The following is a 23,922-nucleotide window of genomic DNA, read 5'->3' as shown; positions in this document are numbered from 1 at the left end:
GGCAATAGGAGGGGTTATAGGGAGAGGTTAAATGGGGCAATATGAGGGGTTATAGCGAGAGGTTGTATGGGGCAATAGGAGGGGTTATAGGGAGAGGTTAAATGGGGCAATAGGAGGGGTTATAGGGAGAGGTTATATGGGGCAATAGGAGGGGTTATAGGGAGAGGTTATATGGGGCAATATGAGGGGTTATAGGGAGAGGTTATATGGGGAAATAGGAGGAGTTATAGAGAGGTTATATGGGGTAATAGGAGGAGTTATAGAGAGAGGTTATATGTGGTAATAGGAGGAGTTCTAGGGAGTGGTTATATGGGGTAATAGGAGGGGTTGTTTGTGGTTATATGGGGTCATAGGAGGAGTTATAGGGGGGTTATATGGTGCAATGAGAGGAGTTATAGGGAGGGCTATATGGGAGAGAAAGAGAAAGGGGGATATGTGGGGGAGAAGCTGGTGAGGAAGGAGCATGTGGGGGAGAAGCTGCTGAGGAGGGAGCATGTGGGGGAGAGGCTGGTGAGGAGGGGAGCATGTGGGGGAGAGGCTGGTGAGGAGGGGAGCATGTGGGGGAGGATGGTGAGGATGGGGGCATGTGGGGGAGAGGCTGGTGAGGAGAGGGCATGTGGGGGAGAAGCTGGTGAGGAGGGAAGCATGTGGGGGAGAAGCTGGTGAGGAGGGGAGCATGTGCGGGAGAAGCTGGTGAGGAGGGGGCATGTGGGGGAGAAGCTGGTGAGGAGGGGAGCGTGTGGGTGAGAAGCTGGTGATGGGGGGAGCATGTGGGAGAGGATGGTGAGGATGGGGGCATGTGGGGGAGAGGCTGGAGAGGAGGGGAGCAAATAGGGTAGAGGCTGGTGAGGAGGGGGGCATGTGGGGGAGAGGCTGGTGAGGAGGGGAGCATGTGGGGGAGAGGCTGGTGAGGAGGGGAGCATGTGGGGGAGAGGCTGGTGAGGAGGGGGGCATGTAGGGGAGAAGCTGGTGAGGAGGGGAGCACGTGGGGGAGAGGCTGGTGAGGAGGGGAGCATGTGGGGGAGAGGCTGGTGAGGAGGGGAGCATGTGGGGGAGAGGCTGGTGAGGAGGGGAGCATGTGGGGAGAAGCTGGTGAGGAGGGGAGCGTGTGGGGGAGAGGCTGGTGAGGAGGGGAGCATGTGGGGGAGAGGCTGGTGAGGAGGGGAGCATGTGGGGGAGAGGCTGGTGAGGAGGGGAGCATGTGGGGGAGAAGCTGGTGAGGAGGGGAGCCTGTGGGGGAGAGGCTGGTGAGGAGGGCAGCATGTGGGGGAGAGGCTGGTGAGGAGGGGAGTATGTGGGGGAGAGGCTGGTGAGGAGGGGAGCGTGTGGGGGAGAAGCTGGTGAGGAGGGGAGCGTGTGGGGGAGAAGCTGGTGAGGAGGGGAGCGTGTGGGGGAGAGGCTGGTGAGGAGGGGAGCATGTGGGGGAGAGGCTGGTGAGGAGGGGAGCATGTGGGGGAGAGGCTGGTGAGGAGCGGAGCATGTGGGGGAGAGGCTGGTGAGGAGGGGAGCGTGTGGGGGAGAGGCTGATGAGGAGGGAAACATGTAAGGGAGAAGCTTGTGAGGAGGGGAGCGTGTGGGGGAGAGGCAGGTGAGGAGGGAAGCATGTGGGGGAGAGGCTGGAGAGGAGGGGAACATGTAGGGGAGAAGCTGGTGAGGAGGGGAGCATGTAGGGGCGAAGTTGGTGAAGAGGGGAGCGTGTGGAGGAGAGGCTGGTAAGGAAGGGAGCGTGTGGGGGAGAGGCTGGTGAGGAGGGAAGCATGTGGGGGAGAAGCTTGTGAGGAGGGGAGCGTGTGGGGGAGAAGCAGGTGAGGAGGGAAGCATGTGGGGGAGTGGCTGGTGAGGAGGGGAACATGTAGGGGAGAAGCTGGTGAGGAGGGGGGCATGTGGGGGAGAGGCTGGTGAGGAGGGGGGCGTGTGGGGGAGAGGCTGGTGAGGAGGGGAGCATGTGGGGGAGAGGCTGGTGAGGAGGGGAGCATGTGGGGGAGAGGCTGGTGAGGAGGGGAGCATGTGGGGAGAAGCTGGTGAGGAGGGGAGCGTGTGGGGGAGAGGCTGGTGAGGAGGGGAGCATGTGGGGGAGAGGCTGGTGAGGAGGGGAGCATGTGGGGGAGAGGCTGGTGAGGAGGGGAGCATGTGGGGGAGAAGCTGGTGAGGAGGGGAGCCTGTGGGGGAGAGGCTGGTGAGGAGGGCAGCATGTGGGGGAGAGGCTGGTGAGGAGGGGAGCATGTGGGGGAGAGGCTGGTGAGGAGGGGAGCGTGTGGGGGAGAAGCTGGTGAGGAGGGGGGCTTTGGTAAGCTTCGTGGGCTACAGACAATGTAGATTCTATATAAGTGTGGCCCACGCAGCTTACCACAGCTTGTGAAGTGGCCCTGCAGCCCGGAGTTAGAGGGACTCATCGGCCAGAATTGGGTATGTGGTGCACGGAACCGTATTAGACAGATCTGGAACACAACGGCCCTGCGGTGTAATGGTGCAGGGACATCTCCTGATGTGGGAGGAGGGCATAGGGAGCAGGTTACCTGAGCAGACTGATTGGTCAAACCCGTCCCTTCCAAATCTAGAACCTCCAGGGTCCGACTGGATGCAACACACACAGCTAACATGGAGGCAATGTGATCCCCTGCAGAGAGACACACACAGTGACACAATGACACACAAACAGTGACACAATGACACACACAATGACACACAGTGACACACAGCTAACATGGAGGCAATGTGATCCCCTGCAGAGAGACACACACAGTGACACAATGACACACAAACAGTGACACAATGACAACACAGTGACACACAGCTAACATGGAGGCAATGTGATCCCTTGCAGAGAGACACACACACAGTGACACAATTACCCACATACACACACAGTGTAAGGTTAAAAATTGTTCTGTCAGCTCTGTTCCCTTCAGGGACTGAAAAGGTTAAAGCAATATGTGCCAGCTTTTTTCTTCTCAGGGACTAAAATTGTTAAATATTTTAGCTTCGTTAAGTTTTAGATCAGCTGTCTCAGTATGTCTTACACGAGAAATAAAACCACCAGCCTTATGTGACCCCATTGATAACTGTTGTCCCTTATCCCTATTTCCAGCAGTAAAATGTTTTAGGTTTGCAGGGAAGGCATTTCCAGATGGTATATGTAATTTTAGATGTGTAATCTGTAGGTAGGAACTCAGTTTGTAACAACAGATGTATGGAACTGACAACGTTTTTTTCTCCTTGCTTTCCTGTATATAATACCGCTCCGTCCAATTATTAAACAGAAGTGAGAAATCAGCCACTTGTGTGTCTCTGAATTCTTGCCTCTCCGAGCTCGATACTCGATACTATCATATCTGGATATAGCGGTGCCATGGAAAGCTCCCCGGGGAGAGTTAAGGTTTCCTGCTCTAGGTCTGACCAGGTGGATCGGACCAAACACACAGCTAACATGGAGGCAATGTGATCCCCTGCAGAGACACACACAGTGACACACATACACACACAGTAACACACAGCTAACATGGAGGCAATGTGATCCCCTGCAGAGACACACACAGTGACACACACAGTGACACACAGTACCACACAGCTAACATGGAGGCAATGTGATCCCCTGCAGAGACACACACAGTGACACACACAGTGACACACATACACACACAGCTAACATGGAGGCAATGTGATCCCCTGCAGAGACACACACAGTGACACACATACACACACAGTAACACACAGCTAACATGGAGGCAATGTGAACCCCTGCAGAGACACACACAGTGACACACATGCACACACAGTACCACACAGCTAACATGGAGGCAATGTGATCCCCTGCAGAGACACACACAGTGACACACACAGTGACACACATACACACACAGCTAACATGGAGGCAATGTGATCCCATGCAGAGAGACACAAACACAGTGACACACATACACACACAGTAACACACAGCTAACATGGAGGCAATGTGATCCCCTGCAGAGACACACACAGTGACACACATACACACACAGTAACACACAGCTAACATGGAGGCAATGTGATCCCCTGCAGAGACACACACAGTGACACACATACACACACAGTAACACACAGCTAACATGGAGGCAATGTGATCCCCTGCAGAGACACACACAGTGACACACACAGTGACACACATACACACACAGCTAACATGGAGGCAATGTGAACCCCTGCAGAGACACACACAGTGACACACACAGTGACACAATGACACACACAGTGACACACATACACACACAGCTAACATGGAGGCAATGTGATCCCCTGCAGAGACACACACAGTGACACACATACACACACAGTAACACACAGCTAACATGGAGGCAATGTGATCCCCTGCAGAGACACACACAGTGACACACAGTAACACACAGTAACACACAGCTAACATGGAGGCAATGTGATCCCCTGCAGAGACACACACAGTTACACACACAGTGACACACATACACACACAGCTAACATGGAGGCAATGTGATCCCATGCAGAGAGACACAAACACAGTGACACACATACACACACAGTAACACACAGCTAACATGGAGGCAATGAGATCCCCTGCAGAGACACACACAGTGACACACTACACACACAGTAACACACAGCTAACATGGAGGCAATGTGATCCCCTGCAGAGACACACACAGTGACACACAGTAACACACAGTAACACACAGCTAACATGGAGGCAATGTGATCCCCTGCAGAGACACACACAGTGACACACACAGTGACACACATACACACACAGCTAACATGGAGGCAATGTGATCCCATGCAGAGAGACACAAACACAGTGACACACATACACACACAGTAACACACAGCTAACATGGAGGCAATGTGATCCCCTGCAGAGACACACACAGTGACACACATACACACACAGTAACACACAGCTAACATGGAGGCAATGTGATCCCCTGCAGAGACACACACAGTGACACACATACACACACAGTAACACACAGCTAACATGGAGGCAATGTGATCCCCTGCAGAGACACACACAGTGACATACATACACACACAGTAACACACAGCTAACATGGAGGCAATGAGATCCCCTGCAGAGACACACACAGTGACACACACAGTGACACACATACACACAGCTAACATGGAGGCAATGTGATCCCCTGCAGAGACACACACAGTGACACACATACACACACAGTACCACACAGCTAACATGGAGGCAATGTGATCCCCTGCAGAGACACACACAGTGACACACATACACACACAGTAACACACAGCTAACATGGAGGCAATGAGATCCCCTGCAGAGACACACACAGTGACACACATACACACACAGTAACACACAGCTAACATGGAGGCAATGAGATCCCCTGCAGAGACACACACAGTGACACACATACACACACAGTAACACACAGCTAACATGGAGGCAATGTGATCCCCTGCAGAGACACACACAGTGACACACATACACACACAGTAACACAAAGCTAACATGGAGGCAATGTGATCCCCTGCAGAGACACACACAGTGACACACATACACACACAGTAACACACAGCTAACATGGATGCAATGTGATCTCCTGCAGAGAGACACACACAGTGACACACACACACACAGTGTCACACATACACACACAGTGATACACACACAGTGACACACATACACACACAGTGACACACATACACACACAGTGACACACATACACACACAGTGTCACACATACACACACAGTAACACACAGCTAACATGGATGCAATGTGATCTCCTGCAGAGAGACACACACAGTGACACACACACACACAGTGTCACACATACACACACAGTGATACACACACAGTGACACACATACACACACAGTGACACACATACACACACAGTGACACACATACACACAGTGTCACACATACACACACAGTGATACACACACAGTGACACACATACACACACAGTGACACACATACACACACAGTGTCACACATACACACACAGTGATACACAGACAGTGACACACATACACACACAATGACACACATACACACACAGTGACACACATACACACACAGTGACACAATAACACACGGCAGTTACATGATCCTCTGCTCTGGGCTGCACTTACCCAATGGATTATAGTCCAGGTTTAGGGTCCGGATTTGGGAACTGTGAGCCACAGCGACAGCCAGACGCGCCCATCCCGTGCCTGTGATGGCCGGGTTTGCACTGAGCGTCAGCTCCCGTAACCCTGCACAGAGACAGACAGACAGCTCCCGTAACCCTGCACAGAGACAGACAGACAGCTCCCGTAACCCTGCACAGAGACAGGCAGCTCCCGTAACCCTGCACAGAGACAGACAGCTCCCGTAACCCTGCACAGAGACAGACAGCTCCCGTAACCATGGACAGAGACAGGCAGCTCCCGTAACCCTGCACAGAGACAGACAGCTCCCGTAACCCTGCACAGAGACAGACAGACAGCTCCCGTAACCCTGCACAGAGACAGACAGACAGCTCCCGTAACCCTGCACAGACAGACAGACAGCTCCCGTAACCCTGCACAGAGACAGACAGACAGCTCCCGTAACCCTGCACAGAGACAGACAGCTCCCGTAACCCTGCACAGAGACAGACAGACAGCTCCCGTAACCCTGCACAGAGACAGGCAGCTCCCGTAACCCTGCACAGAGACAGACAGCTCCCGTAACCCTGCACAGAGACAGACAGACAGCTCCCGTAACCCTGCACAGAGACAGACAGCTCCCGTAACCCTGCACAGAGACAGACAGACAGCTCCCGTAACCCTGCACAGAGACAGACAGACAGCTCCCGTAACCCTGCACAGAGACAGACAGCTCCCGTAACCCTGCACAGAGACAGACAGACAGCTCCCGTAACCCTGCACAGAGACAGACAGCTCCCGTAACCCTGCACAGAGACAGACAGACAGCTCCCGTAACCCTGCACAGAGACAGACAGACAGCTCCCGTAACCCTGCACAGAGACAGGCAGCTCCCGTAACCCTGCACAGAGACAGACAGCTCCCGTAACCCTGCACAGAGACAGACAGACAGCTCCCGTAACCCTGCACAGAGACAGACAGACAGCTCCCGTAACCCTGCACAGAGACAGACAGCTCCCGTAACCCTGCACAGAGACAGACAGCTCCCGTAACCCTGCACAGAGACAGACAGACAGCTCCCGTAACCCTGCACAGAGACAGACAGACAGCTCCCGTAACCCTGCACAGAGACAGACAGACAGCTCCCGTAACCCTGCACAGAGACAGACAGCTCCCGTAACCCTGCACAGAGACAGGCAGCTCCCGTAACCCTGCACAGAGACAGGCAGCTCCCGTAACCCTGCACAGAGACAGACAGCTCCCGTAACCCTGCACAGAGACAGGCAGCTCCCGTAACCATGGACAGAGACAGACAGACAGCGCCCGTAACCCTGCACAGAGACAGACAGACAGCTCCCGTAACCCTGCACAGAGACAGACAGACAGCTCCCGTAACCCTGCACATAGACAGACAGACAGCTCCCGTAACCCTGCACAGAGACAGACAGCTCCCGTAACCCTGCACAGAGACAGACAGACAGCTCCCGTAACCCTGCACAGAGACAGACAGCTCCCGTAACCCTGCACAGAGACAGACAGACAGCTCCCGTAACCCTGCACAGAGACAGACAGACAGCTCCCGTAACCCTGCACAGAGACAGACAGCTCCCGTAACCCTGCACAGAGACAGACAGACAGCTCCCGTAACCCTGCACAGAGACAGACAGACAGCTCCCGTAACCCTGCACAGAGACAGACAGCTCCCGTAACCCTGCACAGAGACAGACAGACAGCTCCCGTAACCCTGCACAGAGACAGACAGACAGCTCCCGTAACCCTGCACAGAGACAGACAGCTCCCGTAACCCTGCACAGAGACAGACAGACAGCTCCCGTAACCCTGCACAGAGACAGACAGACAGCTCCCGTAACCATGCACAGAGACAGACAGCTCCCGTAACCCTGCACAGAGACAGGCAGCTCCCGTAACCCTGCACAGAGACAGACAGCTCCCGTAACCCTGCACAGAGACAGACAGACAGCTCCCGTAACCCTGCACAGAGACAGACAGCTCCCGTAACCCTGCACAGAGACAGACAGACAGCTCCCGTAACCCTGCACAGAGACAGACAGACAGCTCCCGTAACCCTGCACAGAGACAGACAGACAGCTCCCGTAACCCTGCACAGAGACAGACAGCTCCCGTAACCCTGCACAGAGACAGACAGACAGCTCCCGTAACCCTGCACAGAGACAGACAGACAGCTCCCGTAACCCTGCACAGAGACAGGCAGCTCCCGTAACCCTGCACAGAGACAGACAGCTCCCGTAACCCTGCACAGAGACAGACAGACAGCTCCCGTAACCCTGCACAGAGACAGACAGCTCCCGTAACCCTGCACAGAGACAGACAGACAGCTCCCGTAACCCTGCACAGAGACAGACAGACAGCTCCCGTAACCCTGCACAGAGACAGACAGACAGCTCCCGTAACCCTGCACACAGACAGACAGACAGCTCCCGTAACCCTGCACAGAGACAGACAGACAGCTCCCGTAACCCTGCACAGAGACAGACAGACAGCTCCCGTAACCATGCACAGAGACAGACAGACAGCTCCCGTAACCCTGCACAGAGACAGGCAGCTCCCGTAACCCTGCACAGAGACAGGCAGCTCCCGTAACCCTGCACAGAGACAGACAGCTCCCGTAACCCTGCACAGAGACAGACAGACAGCTCCCGTAACCATGCACAGAGACAGACAGACAGCTCCCGTAACCCTGCACAGAGACAGGCAGCTCCCGTAACCCTGCACAGAGACAGGCAGCTCCCGTAACCCTGCACAGAGACAGACAGCTCCCGTAACCCTGCACAGAGACAGACAGACAGCTCCCGTAACCCTGCACAGAGACAGACAGCTCCCGTAACCCTGCACAGAGACAGACAGCTCCCGTAACCCTGCACAGAGACAGACAGACAGCTCCCGTAACCCTGCACAGAGACAGACAGCTCCCGTAACCCTGCACAGAGACAGACAGCTCCCGTAACCCTGCACAGAGACAGACAGCTCCCGTAACCCTGCACAGAGACAGACAGACAGCTCCCGTAACCCTGCACAGAGACAGACAGCTCCCGTAACCCTGCACACAGACAGACAGCTCCCGTAACCCTGCACAGAGACAGACAGACAGCTCCCGTAACCCTGCACACAGACAGACAGCTCCCGTAACCCTGCACAGAGACAGGCAGCTCCCGTAACCCTGCACAGAGACAGACAGACAGCGCCCGTAACCCTGCACAGAGACAGACAGCTCCCGTAACCCTGCACAGAGACAGACAGACAGCTCCCGTAACCCTGCACAGAGACAGACAGACAGCTCCCGTAACCCTGCACAGAGACAGACAGCTCCCGTAACCCTGCACAGAGACAGACAGACAGCTCCCGTAACCCTGCACAGAGACAGACAGACAGCTCCCGTAACCCTGCACAGAGACAGACAGCTCCCGTAACCCTGCACAGAGACAGACAGACAGCTCCCGTAACCCTGCACAGAGACAGACAGCTCCCGTAACCCTGCACAGAGACAGACAGCTCCCGTAACCCTGCACAGAGACAGACAGCTCCCGTAACCCTGCACAGAGACAGACAGACAGCTCCCGTAACCCTGCACAGAGACAGACAGCTCCCGTAACCCTGCACAGAGACAGACAGCTCCCGTAACCCTGCACAGAGACAGACAGACAGCTCCCGTAACCCTGCACAGAGACAGACAGACAGCTCCCGTAACCCTGCACAGAGACAGACAGCTCCCGTAACCCTGCACAGAGACAGACAGACAGCTCCCGTAACCCTGCACAGAGACAGACAGCTCCCGTAACCCTGCACAGAGACAGACAGCTCCCGTAACCCTGCACACAGACAGACAGCTCCCGTAACCCTGCACAGAGACAGACAGACAGCTCCCGTAACCCTGCACAGAGACAGACAGCTCCCGTAACCCTGCACAGAGACAGACAGCTCCCGTAACCCTGCACAGAGACAGACAGACAGCTCCCGTAACCCTGCACAGAGACAGACAGACAGCTCCCGTAACCCTGCACAGAGACAGACAGACAGCTCCCGTAACCCTGCACAGAGACAGACAGACAGCTCCCGTAACCCTGCACAGAGACAGACAGACAGCTCCCGTAACCCTGCACAGAGACAGACAGCTCCCGTAACCCTGCACAGAGACAGACAGCTCCCGTAACCCTGCACAGAGACAGACAGCTCCCGTAACCCTGCACAGAGACAGACAGACAGCTCCCGTAACCCTGCACAGAGACAGACAGACAGCTCCCGTAACCCTGCACAGAGACAGACAGCTCCCGTAACCCTGCACAGAGACAGACAGACAGCTCCCGTAACCCTGCACAGAGACAGACAGCTCCCGTAACCCTGCACAGAGACAGACAGGCAGCTCCCGTAACCCTGCACAGAGACAGACAGCTCCCGTAACCCTGCACACAGACAGGCAGACAGCTCCCGTAACCCTGCACAGAGACAGACAGACAGCTCCCGTAACCCTGCACAGAGACAGACAGACAGCTCCCGTAACCCTGCACAGAGAGAGACAGCTCCCGTAACCCTGCACAGAGACAGACAGACAGCTCCCGTAACCCTGCACAGAGACAGACAGCTCCCGTAACCCTGCACAGAGACAGACAGCTCCCGTAACCCTGCACAGAGACAGACAGCTCCCGTAACCCTGCACAGAGACAGACAGCTCCGTAACCCTGCACAGAGACAGACAGACAGCTCCCGTAACCCTGCACAGAGACAGACAGCTCCCGTAACCCTGCACAGAGACAGGCAGACAGCTCCCGTAACCCTGCACAGAGACAGACAGACAGCTCCCGTAACCCTGCACAGAGACAGACAGACAGCTCCCGTAACCCTGCACACAGACAGACAGCTCCCGTAACCCTGCACAGAGACAGACAGACAGCTCCCGTAACCCTGCACAGAGACAGACAGACAGCTCCCGTAACCCTGCACAGAGACAGACAGCTCCCGTAACCCTGCACAGAGACAGACAGCTCCCGTAACCCTGCACAGAGACAGACAGACAGCTCCCGTAACCCTGCACAGAGACAGACAGCTCCCGTAACCCTGCACAGAGACAGACAGACAGCTCCCGTAACCCTGCACAGAGACAGACAGACAGCTCCCGTAACCCTGCACAGAGACAGACAGCTCCTGTAACCCTGCACAGAGACAGACAGCTCCCGTAACCCTGCACAGAGACAGACAGACAGCTCCCGTAACCCTGCACAGAGACAGACAGCTCCCGTAACCCTGCACAGAGACAGACAGCTCCCGTAACCCTGCACAGAGACAGGCAGCTCCCGTAACCCTGCACAGAGACAGACAGACAGCTCCCGTAACCCTGCACAGAGACAGACAGACAGCTCCCGTAACCCTGCACAGAGACAGACAGCTCCGTAACCCTGCACAGAGACAGACAGCTCCCGTAACCCTGCACAGAGACAGACAGACAGCTCCCGTAACCCTGCACAGAGACAGACAGCTCCCGTAACCCTGCACAGAGACAGACAGCTCCCGTAACCCTGCACAGAGACAGACAGCTCCCATAGCCCTGCACAGAGACAGACAGCTCCCGTAACCCTGCACAGAGACAGGCAGACAGCTCCCGTAACCCTGCACAGACAGACAGACAGACAGCTCCCGTAACCCTGCACAGAGACAGACAGCTCCCGTAACCCTGCACAGAGACAGACAGCTCCCGTAACCCTGCACAGAGACAGACAGACAGCTCCCGTAACCCTGCACAGAGACAGACAGACAGCTCCCGTAGCCCTGCACACAGACAGACAGACAGCTCCCGTAACCCTGCACAGAGACAGACAGCTCCCGTAACCCTGCACAGAGACAGACAGACAGCTCCCGTAACCCTGCACAGAGACAGACAGCTCCCGTAACCCTGCACAGAGACAGACTGCTCCCGTAATCCTGCACAGAGACAGACAGACAGCTCCCGTAACCCTGCACAGAGACAGACAGCTCCCGTAACCCTGCACAGAGACAGACAGCTCCCGTAACCCTGCACAGAGACAGACAGACAGCTCCCGTAACCCTGCACAGAGACAGACAGACAGCTCCCGTAACCCTGCACAGAGACAGACAGCTCCCGTAACCCTGCACAGAGACAGACAGGCAGCTCCCGTAACCCTGCACAGAGACAGACAGGCAGCTCCCGTAACCCTGCACAGAGACAGACAGCTCCCGTAACCCTGCACAGAGACAGACAGACAGCTCCCGTAACCCTGCACAGAGACAGACAGCTCCCATAACCCTGCACAGAGACAGACAGCTCCCGTAACCCTGCACAGAGACAGACAGCTCCCGTAACCCTGCACAGAGACAGACAGCTCCCGTAACCCTGCACAGAGACAGACAGCTCCCGTAACCCTGCACAGAGACAGACAGACAGCTCCCGTAACCCTGCACAGAGACAGACAGACAGCTCCCGTAACCCTGCACAGAGACAGACAGACAGCTCCCGTAACCCTGCACAGAGACAGACAGCTCCCGTAACTCTGCACAGAGACAGACAGCTCCCGTAACTTTGCACAGAGACAGACAGCTCCCGTAACCCTGCACAGAGACAGACAGCTCCCGTAACCCTGCACAGAGACAGACAGACAGCTCCCGTAACCCTGCACAGAGACAGACAGCTCCCGTAACCCTGCACAGAGACAGACAGCTCCCGTAACCCTGCACAGAGACAGACAGCTCCCGTAACCCTGCACAGAGACAGACAGCTCCCGTAACCCTGCACAGAGACAGACAGCTCCCGTAACCCTGCACAGAGACAGACAGCTCCCGTAACCCTGCACAGAGACAGACAGCTCCCGTAACCCTGCACAGAGACAGACAGACAGCTCATGTAACCCTGCACAGAGACAGACAGACAGCTCCCGTAACCCTGCACAGAGACAGACAGACAGCTCCCGTAACCCTGCACAGAGACAGACAGACAGCTCCCGTAACCCTGCACAGAGACAGACAGACAGCTCCCGTAACCCTGCACAGAGACAGACAGACAGCTCCCGTAACCCTGCACAGAGACAGACAGCTCCCGTAACCCTGCACAGAGACAGACAGACAGCTCCCGTAACCCTGCACAGAGACAGACAGCTCCCGTAACCCTGCACAGAGACAGACAGCTCCCGTAACCCTGCACAGAGACAGACAGACAGCTCCCGTAACCCTGCACAGAGACAGACAGCTCCCGTAACCCTGCACAGAGACAGACAGACAGCTCCCGTAACCCTGCACAGAGACAGACAGACAGCTCCCGTAACCCTGCACAGAGACAGACAGCTCCCGTAACCCTGCACAGAGACAGACAGCTCCCGTAACCCTGCACAGAGACAGACAGCTCCCGTAACCCTGCACAGAGACAGACAGCTCCCGTAACCCTGCACAGAGACAGACAGACAGCTCCCGTAACCCTGCACAGAGACAGACAGCTCCCGTAACCCTGCACAGAGACAGACAGCTCCCGTAACCCTGCACAGAGACAGACAGACAGCTCCCGTAACCCTGCACAGAGACAGACAGACAGCTCCCGTAACCCTGCACAGAGACAGACAGCTCCCGTAACCCTGCACAGAGACAGACAGCTCCCGTAACCCTGCACAGAGACAGACAGACAGCTCCCGTAACCCTGCACAGAGACAGACAGCTCCCGTAACCCTGCACAGAGACAGACAGCTCCCGTAACCCTGCACAGAGACAGACAGCTCCCGTAACCCTGCACAGAGACAGACAGACAGCTCCCGTAACCCTGCACAGAGACAGACAGACAGCTCCCGTAACCCTGCACAGAGACAGACAGACAGCTCCCGTAGCCCTGCACAGAGACAGACAGCTCCCGTAACCCTGCACAGAGACAGACAGACAGCTCCCGTAACCCTGCACAGAGACAGACAGACAGCTCCTGTAGCCCTGCACAGAGACAGACAGCTCCCGTAACCCTGCACAGAGACAGACAGCTCCCGTAACCCTGCACAGAGACAGACAGCTCCCGTAACCCTGCACAGAGACAGACAGACAGCTCCCGTAACCCTGCACAGAGACAGACAGACAGCTCCTGTAGCCCTGCACAGAGACAGACAGCTCCCGTAACCCTGCACAGAGACAGACAGACAGCTCCCGTAACCCTGCACAGAGACAGACAGCTCCCGTAACCCTGCACAGAGACAGACAGCTCCCGTAACCCTGCACTGAGACAGACAGCTCCCGTAACCCTGCACAGAGACAGACAGCTCCCGTAACCCTGCACAGAGACAGACAGCTCCCGTAACCCTGCACAGAGACAGACAGCTCCCGTAACCCTGCACAGAGACAGACAGCTCCCGTAACCCTGCACAGAGACAGACAGCTCTGTAACCCTGCACAGAGACAGACAGACAGCTCCCGTAACCCTGCACAGAGACAGACAGCTCCCGTAACCCTGCACAGAGACAGGCAGACAGCTCCCGTAACCCTGCACAGAGACAGACAGCTCCCGTAACCCTGCACAGAGACAGACAGCTCCGTAACCCTGCACACAGACAGACAGCTCCCGTAACCCTGCACAGAGACAGACAGACAGCTCCCGTAACCCTGCACAGAGACAGACAGACAGCTCCCGTAACCCTGCACAGAGACAGACAGCTCCCGTAACCCTGCACAGAGACAGACAGCTCCCGTAACCCTGCACAGAGACAGACAGACAGCTCCCGTAACCCTGCACAGAGACAGACAGCTCCCGTAACCCTGCACAGAGACAGACAGCTCCCGTAACCCTGCACAGAGACAGACAGCTCCCGTAACCCTGCACAGAGACAGACAGCTCCCGTAACCCTGCACAGAGACAGACAGCTCCCGTAACCCTGCACAGAGACAGACAGACAGCTCCCGTAACCCTGCACAGAGACAGACAGCTCCCGTAACCCTGCACAGAGACAGACAGCTCCCGTAACCCTGCACAGAGACAGACAGCTCCCGTAACCCTGCACAGAGACAGACAGCTCCCGTAACCCTGCACAGAGACAGACAGCTCCCGTAGCCCTGCACAGAGACAGACAGCTCCCGTAACCCTGCACAGAGACAGACAGCTCCCGTAGCCCTGCACAGAGACAGACAGCTCCCGTAGCCCTGCACAGAGACAGACAGCTCCCGTAACCCTGCACAGAGACAGACAGCTCCCGTAACCCTGCACAGAGACAGACAGCTCCCGTAACCCTGCACAGAGACAGACAGACAGCTCCCGTAACCCTGCACAGAGACAGACAGACAGCTCCCGTAACCCTGCACAGAGACAGACAGCTCCCGTAGCCCTGCACAGAGACAGACAGCTCCCGTAACCCTGCACAGAGACAGACAGCTCCCATAACCCTGCACAGAGACAGGCAGCTCCCGTAACCCTGCACAGAGACAGACAGCTCCCGTAACCCTGCACAGAGACAGACAGCTCCCGTAACCCTGCACAGACAGACAGACAGCTCCCGTAACCCTGCACAGAGACAGACAGCTCCCGTAACCCTGCACAGAGACAGACAGCTCCCGAAACCCTGCACAGAGACAGACAGACAGCTCCCGTAACCCTGCACAGAGACAGACAGCTCCCGTAACCCTGCACAGAGACAGACAGCTCCCGTAACCCTGCACAGAGACAGACAGCTCCCGTAACCCTGCACAGAGACAGACAGCTCCCGTAACCCTGCACAGAGACAGACAGACAGCTCCCGTAACCCTGCACAGAGACAGACAGACAGCTCCCGTAACCCTGCACAGAGACAGACAGCTCCCGTAGCCCTGCACAGAGACAGACAGCTCCCGTAACCCTGCACAGAGACAGACAGACAGCTCCCGTAACCCTGCACAGAGACAGACAGACAGCTCCCGTAACCCTGCACAGAGACAGACAGCTCCCGTAACCCTGCACAGAGACAGACAGCTCCCGTAACCCTGCACAGAGACAGACAGACAGCTCCCGTAACCCTGCACAGAGACAGACAGACAGCTCCTGTAGCCCTGCACAGAGACAGACAGCTCCCGTAACCCTGCACAGAGACAGACAGACAGCTCCCGTAACCCTGCACAGAGACAGACAGCTCCCGTAACCCTGCACAGAGACAGACAGCTCCCGTAACCCTGCACTGAGACAGACAGCTCCCGTAACCCTGCACAGAGACAGACAGCTCCCGTAACCCTGCACAGAGACAGACAGCTCCCGTAACCCTGCACAGAGACAGACAGACAGCTCCCGTAACCCTGCACAGAGACAGACAGACAGCTCCCGTAACCCTGCACAGAGACAGACAGCTCCCGTAACCCTGCACAGAGACAGACAGGCAGCTCCCGTAACCCTGCACAGAGACAGACAGCTCCCGTAACCCTGCACAGAGACAGACAGCTCCCGTAACCCTGCACAGAGACAGACAGACAGCTCCCGTAACCCTGCACAGAGACAGACAGACAGCTCCCGTAACCCTGCACAGAGACAGACAGCTCCCGTAACCCTGCACAGAGACAGACAGACAGCTCCCGTAACCCTGCACAGAGACAGACAGCTCCCGTAACCCTGCACAGAGACAGACAGACAGCTCCCGTAACCCTGCACAGAGACAGACAGGCAGCTCCCGTAACCCTGCACAGAGACAGACAGACAGCTCCCGTAACCCTGCACAGAGACAGACAGACAGCTCCCGTAACCCTGCACAGAGACAGACAGCTCCCATAACCCTGCACAGAGACAGACAGCTCCCGTAACCCTGCACAGAGACAGACAGCTCCCGTAACCCTGCACAGAGACAGACAGCTCCCGTAACCCTGCACAGAGACAGACAGCTCCCGTAACCCTGCACAGAGACAGACAGACAGCTCCCGTAACCCTGCACAGAGACAGACAGACAGCTCCCGTAACCCTGCACAGAGACAGACAGACAGCTCCCGTAACCCTGCACAGAGACAGACAGCTCCCGTAACTCTGCACAGAGACAGACAGCTCCCGTAACTTTGCACAGAGACAGACAGCTCCCGTAACCCTGCACAGAGACAGACAGCTCCCGTAACCCTGCACAGAGACAGACAGACAGCTCCCGTAACCCTGCACAGAGACAGACAGCTCCCGTAACCCTGCACAGAGACAGACAGCTCCCGTAACCCTGCACAGAGACAGACAGCTCCCGTAACCCTGCACAGAGACAGACAGCTCCCGTAACCCTGCACAGAGACAGACAGCTCCCGTAACCCTGCACAGAGACAGACAGCTCCCGTAACCCTGCACAGAGACAGACAGCTCCCGTAACCCTGCACAGAGACAGACAGACAGCTCATGTAACCCTGCACAGAGACAGACAGACAGCTCCCGTAACCCTGCACAGAGACAGACAGACAGCTCCCGTAACCCTGCACAGAGACAGACAGACAGCTCCCGTAACCCTGCACAGAGACAGACAGACAGCTCCCGTAACCCTGCACAGAGACAGACAGACAGCTCCCGTAACCCTGCACAGAGACAGACAGCTCCCGTAACCCTGCACAGAGACAGACAGACAGCTCCCGTAACCCTGCACAGAGACAGACAGCTCCCGTAACCCTGCACAGAGACAGACAGCTCCCGTAACCCTGCACAGAGACAGACAGACAGCTCCCGTAACCCTGCACAGAGACAGACAGCTCCCGTAACCCTGCACAGAGACAGACAGACAGCTCCCGTAACCCTGCACAGAGACAGACAGACAGCTCCCGTAACCCTGCACAGAGACAGACAGCTCCCGTAACCCTGCACAGAGACAGACAGCTCCCGTAACCCTGCACAGAGACAGACAGCTCCCGTAACCCTGCACAGAGACAGACAGCTCCCGTAACCCTGCACAGAGACAGACAGACAGCTCCCGTAACCCTGCACAGAGACAGACAGACAGCTCCCGTAACCCTGCACAGAGACAGACAGCTCCCGTAACCCTGCACAGAGACAGACAGCTCCCGTAACCCTGCACAGAGACAGACAGACAGCTCCCGTAACCCTGCACAGAGACAGACAGCTCCCGTAACCCTGCACAGAGACAGACAGCTCCCGTAACCCTGCACAGAGACAGACAGCTCCCGTAACCCTGCACAGAGACAGACAGACAGCTCCCGTAACCCTGCACAGAGACAGACAGACAGCTCCCGTAACCCTGCACAGAGACAGACAGACAGCTCCCGTAGCCCTGCACAGAGACAGACAGCTCCCGTAACCCTGCACAGAGACAGACAGACAGCTCCCGTAACCCTGCACAGAGACAGACAGACAGCTCCTGTAGCCCTGCACAGAGACAGACAGCTCCCGTAACCCTGCACAGAGACAGACAGCTCCCGTAACCCTGCACAGAGACAGACAGCTCCCGTAACCCTGCACAGAGACAGACAGACAGCTCCCGTAACCCTGCACAGAGACAGACAGACAGCTCCTGTAGCCCTGCACAGAGACAGACAGCTCCCGTAACCCTGCACAGAGACAGACAGACAGCTCCCGTAACCCTGCACAGAGACAGACAGCTCCCGTAACCCTGCACAGAGACAGACAGCTCCCGTAACCCTGCACTGAGACAGACAGCTCCCGTAACCCTGCACAGAGACAGACAGCTCCCGTAACCCTGCACAGAGACAGACAGCTCCCGTAACCCTGCACAGAGACAGACAGCTCCCGTAACCCTGCACAGAGACAGACAGCTCCCGTAACCCTGCACAGAGACAGACAGCTCTGTAACCCTGCACAGAGACAGACAGACAGCTCCCGTAACCCTGCACAGAGACAGACAGCTCCCGTAACCCTGCACAGAGACAGGCAGACAGCTCCCGTAACCCTGCACAGAGACAGACAGCTCCCGTAACCCTGCACAGAGACAGACAGCTCCGTAACCCTGCACACAGACAGACAGCTCCCGTAACCCTGCACAGAGACAGACAGACAGCTCCCGTAACCCTGCACAGAGACAGACAGACAGCTCCCGTAACCCTGCACAGAGACAGACAGCTCCCGTAACCCTGCACAGAGACAGACAGCTCCCGTAACCCTGCACAGAGACAGACAGACAGCTCCCGTAACCCTGCACAGAGACAGACAGCTCCCGTAACCCTGCACAGAGACAGACAGCTCCCGTAACCCTGCACAGAGACAGACAGCTCCCGTAACCCTGCACAGAGACAGACAGCTCCCGTAACCCTGCACAGAGACAGACAGCTCCCGTAACCCTGCACAGAGACAGACAGACAGCTCCCGTAACCCTGCACAGAGACAGACAGCTCCCGTAACCCTGCACAGAGACAGACAGCTCCCGTAACCCTGCACAGAGACAGACAGCTCCCGTAACCCTGCACAGAGACAGACAGCTCCCGTAACCCTGCACAGAGACAGACAGCTCCCGTAGCCCTGCACAGAGACAGACAGCTCCCGTAACCCTGCACAGAGACAGACAGCTCCCGTAGCCCTGCACAGAGACAGACAGCTCCCGTAGCCCTGCACAGAGACAGACAGCTCCCGTAACCCTGCACAGAGACAGGCAGACAGCTCCCGTAACCCTGCACAGACAGACAGACAGCTCCCGTAACCCTGCACAGAGACAGACAGCTCCCGTAACCCTGCACAGAGACAGACAGCTCCCGTAACCCTGCACAGAGACAGACAGCTCCCGTAACCCTGCACAGAGACAGACAGCTCCCGTAACCCTGCACAGAGACAGACAGACAGCTCCCGTAACCCTGCACAGAGACAGACAGACAGCTCCCGTAACCCTGCACAGAGACAGACAGCTCCCGTAGCCCTGCACAGAGACAGACAGCTCCCGTAACCCTGCACAGAGACAGACAGACAGCTCCCGTAACCCTGCACAGAGACAGACAGACAGCTCCCGTAACCCTGCACAGAGACAGACAGCTCCCGTAACCCTGCACAGAGACAGACAGCTCCCGTAACCCTGCACAGAGACAGACAGACAGCTCCCGTAACCCTGCACAGAGACAGACAGACAGCTCCTGTAGCCCTGCACAGAGACAGACAGCTCCCGTAACCCTGCACAGAGACAGACAGACAGCTCCCGTAACCCTGCACAGAGACAGACAGCTCCCGTAACCCTGCACAGAGACAGACAGCTCCCGTAACCCTGCACTGAGACAGACAGCTCCCGTAACCCTGCACAGAGACAGACAGCTCCCGTAACCCTGCACAGAGACAGACAGCTCCCGTAACCCTGCACAGAGACAGACAGACTGCTCCCGTAACCCTGCACAGAGACAGACAGCTCCCGTAACCCTGCACAGAGACAGACAGCTCCCGTAACCCTGCACTGAGACAGACAGCTCCCGTAACCCTGCACAGAGACAGACAGCTCCCGTAACCCTGCACAGAGACAGACAGACAGCTCCCGTAACCCTGCACAGAGACAGACAGCTCCGTAACCCTGCACAGAGACAGACAGACAGCTCCCGTAACCCTGCACAGAGACAGACAGCTCCCGTAACCCTGCACAGAGACAGGCAGACAGCTCCCGTAACCCTGCACAGAGACAGACAGACAGCTCCCGTAACCCTGCACAGAGACAGACAGACAGCTCCCGTAACCCTGCACAGAGACAGACAGACAGCTCCCGTAACCCTGCACACAGACAGACAGCTCCCGTAACCCTGCACAGAGACAGACAGACAGCTCCCGTAACCCTGCACAGAGACAGACAGACAGCTCCCGTAACCCTGCACAGAGACAGACAGCTCCCGTAACCCTGCACAGAGACAGACAGCTCCCGTAACCCTGCACAGAGACAGACAGACAGCTCCCGTAACCCTGCACAGAGACAGACAGCTCCCGTAACCCTGCACAGAGACAGACAGCTCCCGTAACCCTGCACAGAGACAGACAGACAGCTCCCGTAACCCTGCACAGAGACAGACAGCTCCCGTAACCCTGCACAGAGACAGACAGCTCCCGTAACCCTGCACAGAGACAGACAGACAGCTCCCGTAACCCTGCACAGAGACAGACAGCTCCCGTAACCCTGCACAGAGACAGACAGACAGCTCCCGTAACCCTGCACAGAGACAGACAGCTCCCGTAACCCTGCACAGAGACAGACAGACAGCTCCCGTAACCCTGCACAGAGACAGACAGCTCCCGTAGCCCTGCACAGAGACAGACAGCTCCCGTAACCCTGCACAGAGACAGGCAGACAGCTCCCGTAACCCTGCACAGACAGACAGACAGACAGCTCCCGTAACCCTGCACAGAGACAGACAGCTCCCGTAACCCTGCACAGAGACAGGCAGACAGCTCCCGTAACCCTGCACAGACAGACAGACAGCTCCCGTAACCCTGCACAGAGACAGACAGCTCCCGTAACCCTGCACAGAGACAGACAGCTCCCGTAACCCTGCACAGAGACAGACAGCTCCCGTAACCCTGCACAGAGACAGACAGCTCCCGTAACCCTGCACAGAGACAGACAGACAGCTCCCGTAACCCTGCACAGAGACAGACAGCACCCGTAACCCTGCACAGAGACAGACAGCACCCGTAACCCTGCACAGAGACAGACAGACAGCTCCCGTAACCCTGCACAGAGACAGACAGCTCCCGTAACCCTGCACAGAGACAGACAGACAGCTCCCGTAACCCTGCACAGAGACAGACAGCTCCCGTAACCCTGCACAGAGACAGACAGCTCCCGTAACCCTGCACAGAGACAGACAGCTCTCGTAGCCCTGCACACAGACAGGCAGACAGACAGGCAGGCAGACAGACAGACAGGCAGGCACACAGACAGACAGGCAGACAGGCAGACAGACAGGCAGACAGACAGGCAGACAGGCAGGCACACAGGCACACAGACAGGCAGACAGCTCCCGTAACCCTGCACAGAGACAGACAGACAGACAGACAGACAGACAGGCAGGCACACAGGCAGACAGACAGGCAGACAGACAGGCAGACAGACAGGCAGGCAGACAGACAGGCAGGCAGGCACACAGACAGGCAGACAGACAGGCAGACAGACAGACAGGCAGACAGACAGGCAGACAGGCAGACAGACAGACAGGCAGACAGACAGGCAGGCAGGCACACAGACAGGCAGACAGACAGGCAGGCAGACAGACAGACAGGCATGCAGACAGACAGGCAGACAGACAGACAGACAGACAGACAGGCAGGCACACAGACAGGCAGGCAGACAGACAGGCAGACAGACAGACAGACAGACAGACAGGCAGGCACACAGACAGGCAGGCACACAGACAGGCAGACAGACAGACAGGCAGGCAGACAGACAGACAGACAGACAGACAGACAGATACACACCTGGCTTGGCTCCATCAGGAGGGAGGAGGCCGCAGATCAGACTGATCCCCGCATCACCCAGCAGGCAGTCCCCAAGATCCAACGCCACCAGAGATGGGTGCACAGCCAGCGCGGGGTTAAGGAGGGACACGCCTGTGTCTGTTAGAGGGTTACCATGCAGGCTGAGAGAGCGCCAGAGAGCGAGAGTGAGACAGAGAGAGAGAACAGGGCAAGTTAGAGAGAAGAGAGAAGGAAACATGAGAGAGGGAGAGAGTAAGAGAGAGAGACGGAGAGAAATAGAGAGGAAAGAGTGAGAGAATTAGAAGGGGGAGAGAGGAGGAGATAAATAGATAGAAGGGAGAGAGAGGGAGAGGGAGAGAGAAATAGATAAAAGGGAGAGAGAGGGAGAGGGAGAGGGAGAGAGAAATAGATAGAAGGGAGGAAGAGACAGAAAGAAATAAATAGAAGGGAGAGAGAGGGAGAGGGAGAGACAGAGAGATAGAGAGAAATAGATAGAAGGGAGAGAGAGGGAGAGGGAGAGACAGAGAGAAATAGATAGAAGGGAGAGAGAGGGAGAGGGAGAGACAGAGAGAAATAAATAGAAGGGAGAGAGAGGGAGAGGGAGAGACAGAGAGATAGAGAGAAATAGATAGAAGGGAGAGAGAGGGAGAGGGAGAGGGAGAGACAGAGAAATAGATAGAAGGGAGAGAGAGGGAGAGGGAGAGACAGAGAAATAGATAGAAGGGAGAGAGAGGGAGAGGGAGAGACAGAGAGAAATAGATAGAAGGCAGAGGAAGGAGATAGATAGAGAGAAATAGATAGAAGGGAGAGAGAGGGAGAGGGAGAGAGGGAGAGGGAGAGAGGGAGAGACAGAGAGAAATAGATAGAAGGGAGAGGAAGGAGATAGATAGAGAGAAATAGATAGAAGGGAGAGAGAGGGAGAGACAGAGAGAAATAGATAGAAGGGAGAGAGAGGGAGAGGGAGAGACAGAGAAATAGATAGAAGGGAGAGAGAGGGAGAGGGAGAGACAGAGAGAAATAGATAGAAGGGAGAGAGGGAGTGAGAAATAGATAGAAGGGAGAGAGAGGGAGAGAGAAATAGATAGAAGGGAGAGAGAGGGAGAGGGAGAGACAGATAGAGAGAAATAGATTGAAGTGAGAGAGAGGGAGAGGGAGAGAGGGAGAGACAGAGAGAAATAGATAGAAGGGAGAGGAAGGAGATAGATAGAGAGAACTAGATAGAAGGGAGAGAGAGGGAGAGAGAAATAGATAGAAGGGAGAGAGAGGGAGAGGGAGAGAGAACAAATTAAGAAATAGAAACAGAAAGAAAATGAGACAGAGATGCCAGCGACTTCAATACAGTAATATAGTGTGCGGGAGAGGCTACCGCCTGGCCATATATCCTTTATATACGTGTATCCCTATATATTCCTGTATCACTACATAGTTATATATCGGTATCTCCATATATCCTTTATATACCTGTATCCCTATATATGCCTG

The 23,922-nt window shown here is 56.3% G+C and overlaps 1 protein-coding gene across 1 annotated transcript in view; it reads right to left on the bottom strand.

The window, feature by feature from the left end:
- Positions 1-23,302, bottom strand: part of LRRC73 (leucine rich repeat containing 73) — a 45,523-nt gene extending 22,221 nt beyond the window's left edge. Inside the window, exons 1-3 of the mRNA XM_075598832.1 lie at positions 22,441-23,302; positions 6,117-6,239; positions 2,517-2,617 (exon numbers count right to left, since the gene is read on the bottom strand). Coding sequence (XP_075454947.1) covers positions 2,517-2,617; positions 6,117-6,239; positions 22,441-22,678 — 462 coding nt within the window. The 5' untranslated portion in view covers positions 22,679-23,302. The remainder of the gene's footprint in view (positions 1-2,516; positions 2,618-6,116; positions 6,240-22,440) is intronic.
- Positions 23,303-23,922: the final 620 nt, after the last annotated feature.

This window comes from Ascaphus truei, chromosome 4, assembly GCF_040206685.1.
Source record: "Ascaphus truei isolate aAscTru1 chromosome 4, aAscTru1.hap1, whole genome shotgun sequence".
NCBI classification, from domain to species: domain Eukaryota; kingdom Metazoa; phylum Chordata; class Amphibia; order Anura; family Ascaphidae; genus Ascaphus; species Ascaphus truei.
This window is presented reverse-complemented; position numbering and strand designations above follow the sequence as displayed.